The sequence below is a fragment of the Triticum urartu genome, chromosome 3 (assembly GCF_003073215.2).
Source record: "Triticum urartu cultivar G1812 chromosome 3, Tu2.1, whole genome shotgun sequence".
NCBI classification, from domain to species: domain Eukaryota; kingdom Viridiplantae; phylum Streptophyta; class Magnoliopsida; order Poales; family Poaceae; genus Triticum; species Triticum urartu.
In genome coordinates, this window is record NC_053024.1 from 599,598,863 (window position 1) to 599,602,835 (window position 3,973).

The 3,973-nt window shown below is 51.6% G+C and overlaps 1 protein-coding gene across 1 annotated transcript; it reads right to left on the reverse strand.

The window, feature by feature from the left end:
* Positions 1–531: 531 nt before the first annotated feature.
* LOC125548819 (WRKY transcription factor WRKY51-like) lies at positions 532–3,973 on the reverse strand. Its single transcript, XM_048712358.1, has 3 exons — positions 3,561–3,973; positions 3,327–3,470; positions 532–1,151 (listed from the first exon to the last, which is right to left on the reverse strand). Exons 1-3 carry the CDS (start codon positions 3,902–3,904, stop codon positions 698–700), a joined length of 942 nt encoding a protein of 313 aa, XP_048568315.1. The 5' UTR covers positions 3,905–3,973; the 3' UTR covers positions 532–697.

The window sequence follows — 3,973 nt, forward strand, 5'->3', positions numbered from 1 at the left end:
AAAAAACAAAAACCGCAGCTCCTGAATTGCTGACGCGTGGATGCCTATTGGTCCCGGTTGGTGCCACCAACCGGGACCAAAGGCCCTCCTGCCTGGGCTAGGCGCACCGGCCACGTGGAGGCCCATCTGTCCCGGTTCGTGTAAGAACCGAGACTAAAGGGTTAGGGCATTAGTAACGACCCTTTAGTCCCGGTTCACAAACCGAGACAAAAGGCCCTTATCAACCGGGACGAATGGGTTTTTTTTTCTACCAGTGAATGAAAATCGGCGAGAGTAGGAGTTGAGGGTCTAGCTAGGTTTGTAAGAGAGTAGGCTTTGGGTTTCTTTGTGTGGAGTTGGAGTCCACCGCCGTGATGACTCGTCGTTTTGTGTGGCTTCTTGTAAACAACTTTTCTTCCTTCTATAAAAATACGCTATGCTTTTGGCGTACTCTCGAAAAAAAATCCCGTTGATCTCATGATCGTTCATATGATCTATTTATCTCTACTATTAAGTTATGCTCACTCCGCCTGAAATTATTTGTCACGGGAATGGATATAAATGAATATATCTAAAATTAAAATACATCTAGATGCATCCATTTTCGCGGCAAGTAATTTAGAAAGGATGGAGTGGTATACTCCTAATTATACCTGGTATGCCAAATGCAATGCAATAGTAGACGCTCTCGCCCAAGTTGCCTAGCTAGTCACCTCGATTAGATCCTCTCTACGGGAAGTAGAGCTTCCAGGGACCATGGTGAGTCCAGGCTAGAAGAAGAAAGCACGGTTGCGTCAACGGCAGCAGCAAAATGCAGCAGGGAAGAGGCCGAGGAGTCCGCCGGCGTCACACGCTGCACGGCGCCATGGGCGCGTCGTCCCTCGTGACGACCCTGCAGCGGCTCGTTGCCTTCTCGTCGCGCATCGTCGCCGGACGACGTTCCATGTGATGGCCGTACGCTGCAGCCGATCCCCGCGCCGGCGACGGCGTCGCCCGCCGCGCCGGGTAGGTCCGCGGCGGCGTCCGGGGGCTGGAGGCGCCGGAGTGTCGTCGTCTGCGGGCCGTGGAGGTGCGACCCCTCGTAGGTGACGATGAGCATCTCCGGGTCTTCGGTGGACTTCTCGACGTGCTTCTTGGCGCTGCACCGTGCGCTGGTGCACTTGTAGTAGCTCCTGCATGTGTGCGGAAACGAGAGGTCAATGACACGTACATGCATGGTCAATCGTTGGTAAAAAAAGGCACTAGAAAAATCTATGTATTTTGTGGCCGCAAGATTTTTTTATGCTTGTCTTTTTAACGAAGATAAATTTATTATTATCTCATTTATTAATTATAAATAGAAGAGAGTTGACTAGCTAATTTGTTGAAAACCAGATGGAAGACCAACTCAAGTTCCTGCGAGGCATATAGGATACCCCACACACCTTTTTAAAGTGGGTCATGTCGAGACAGCATGCATGCGTTATCGTCATCACTTATCTCTTACAAGGCGTTATCGCTATCCTAAACCCTGAGGAAATGGCTTCAACTTCACCATAGACAATCATCAACGCAGCTCATATCGTAGATCCGTGCCAAAAATCAGACACGTACGAGAAGATAATGCAGATCCGACTGAGATGGAAAACTAGGTATAGATTGGCGTCATGGAATGCCACCGAATGGATCACCTAGTCCCGTCATCATCCGCCACCAAGGCTCTACCACCGTAGCCCTGAATTCCTAGCAACGAACAGGACGAGGCAATCCCACGAACACATGAAAGAAGAGCCGACTATCTTAATCAATACCGCATTTCGAACATCGCTCCCCGTCATCATTTTCATAGAAGCCTCGATGTTAACACCGTCGCCTTCCTTGTCGCCGCAAGAGTTAATGGATGGGAAGGGGAGGTGGTCGATAAGGCAGCACGTCCAAAACCAGCCCGTTTTTCTGAATCTGGATGGCACATGCAGCGTGGCGACACCTCTCATTATCCTACAAGTCGTGCGTCTCCACACAGTGAGACCGACTCGGCTCGAGTTCGTGGATGTGTCCTCCGACTCCGAGAGACGAACTTTCGCCGGAACCAGACAACTAGCAATACGTCGCTGTTGCGAAATTAAAGGCTCCCCCGCTCCTCAACCGAAATGCTGAGCTCGTCATCACAGAGGCAATTAATCAAGTGGCCAGTTCGTTTATTAGACTAAGTGAATGAATGCTCGATCAGGCGGGTGCCACTGCCACGCACAATTATGCATGATCGCTGATCGATGATTGACGAATCATTGACGAGTGCTAGCTAAGCTGTCCTCGTCAGTTGCTATTGGACCGGATCCCGGTATCTTGTTAGTTTAACTGTTGCTTAATTTAAGACGCGCGGCAGGTTTAATTAAGGGCTTGCTGTAGGTGTTGTCGATCTCGTAGTAGTAGCTCGCACAGTGCGTAAACTGGACCTGGACCGGAGTAGCACACGTGACGGCATGCATGGCCGACAACCCGCGCCTTGGCCGGCCCGGACACATGGACTGTCACCGCAGCGACTTTGCTCTCCAGCTTCTATCTACCGGCTACCGCGGCTCTATAGCTCTTCACGCTACCCCGAGTCTCCCACGAATGGGGCACACTAGTGTGTGCAGAAAAACCTTATCCGTTAATAGAGGAACTTCAACAGCAGGTAAGCCTAGAGAGAAGTTGTGACCATTAAGTTTGTTCATTACTTCCATACCAAGGTTAACAGTTTAGCAGATTTAAAGATACAGGAAGAGGGAAAGGGAAAGAACCCACTGGCCACTTAACAAGTCGAAGTAGGTAGCAAGTGAAGTGCATCGTTCGTTTTAGGGATGGATGAACACATGGTGTTTTACAGATTGGTGGCTAGGATAACAGGCTGGGTGCTCTGCTGTTGGATTTGACATGCGAAGCTTTTGCGCCAGCTTTCATCTCCCTTCGAGCTTTCATCTCCAAGTTTAAACTTAGGCGCGCTGGTGTCTGTGGTGTTTGAGCTGTGGGTATGATGGTTTGTGGCGCTCCATGCCGTTGGATGTTCTCTTTTTTTACTTCAGCTTGCTTGTGATCCGTCGTGGTTCGAGCTTATTGTATGATAAATGCTGGTAGTTTGTATTAGGGCTCGAACCAGATGGTTTCTTTAATAGAAATCCAAGGGATGGCCTCCTTATTAAAAGAAGAAATCAATCCATATGGGGGAAATTCATTGAACTTAAACTCGGCCGGTGCATGCATGATCCAGCTATATGTATGCATGCATTCATGAAGAGCAAACATCGAACAGCGATCAAAGTACACTAATTCAGAAGTTGGTGTGGGCAGGAAAATATATAGCTACTAGATGTATCGATCAACTGCACCTGGGATGAGGGTTGTTCTTGATGAACTTCTGCCCGTACTTCCTCCACCTGTACCCGTCCATCGGCGTCTTGCCGCCGCCGCAGCTCCTCACCTTGGTCGTGTGCTTGCGCTCCGGCGCCGTGCCCGGCGCTCCGTACCTGCGGCTTTTTTTGCAACCAAACACAACACACAGATTGCTTCATCAACGAACGTACAGCGACCGATCGGTGCAAAATACTCACGAGTGCACCTACAAGTACAGCGAGCCGTAGCGCTGGGTGGAGGTGTACGGCCGAGACCACAGCGCCTTCTCGATGTCCCTGATCGTAGGGCCGGAGTACGACGAGCACAGCGCCATGCTCGACGCCGAAGCCAGAGGCAACGGCTCGTTGCACGGCGCGGCGGCTGGGGCGCCTCCCGTGCCGCACGAGCGGTAGGGGCGCTCCGAGCCGTCGTCAGGCGGGGCCATGGAGCCGAGGAGGCTGTCATCGCTGAGGAGCTCCCGTATGAGCTGCTCGTCGAGCTCGCCGGGCCAAACGCCAGCCTCGTCGTCGGCGGCGGTGGCTGCGGCGTCGTGAGCCCTCAGCACATCTCCCATCTCTTGTTCCTGGACGAGGAGCCCACGCTTGTGGAGGGATTGATTGGCCGGCCATATATAACCCGCGGC

Excerpts from the sequence above, each read along its gene's own strand:
- LOC125548819 (XM_048712358.1), bottom strand. The coding sequence starts at position 3,904 with ATGGGAGATGTGCTGAGGGCTCACGACGCCGCAGCCACCGCCGCCGAC. Across the intron at positions 3,471-3,560 it reads CGCTACGGCTCGCTGTACTT|CCGCAGGTACGGAGCGCCGG; the intron begins GTAGGTGCACTC and ends TTGCAAAAAAAG. Across the intron at positions 1,152-3,326 it reads AAGAACAACCCTCATCCCAG|GAGCTACTACAAGTGCACCA; the intron begins GTGCAGTTGATC and ends GCACACATGCAG.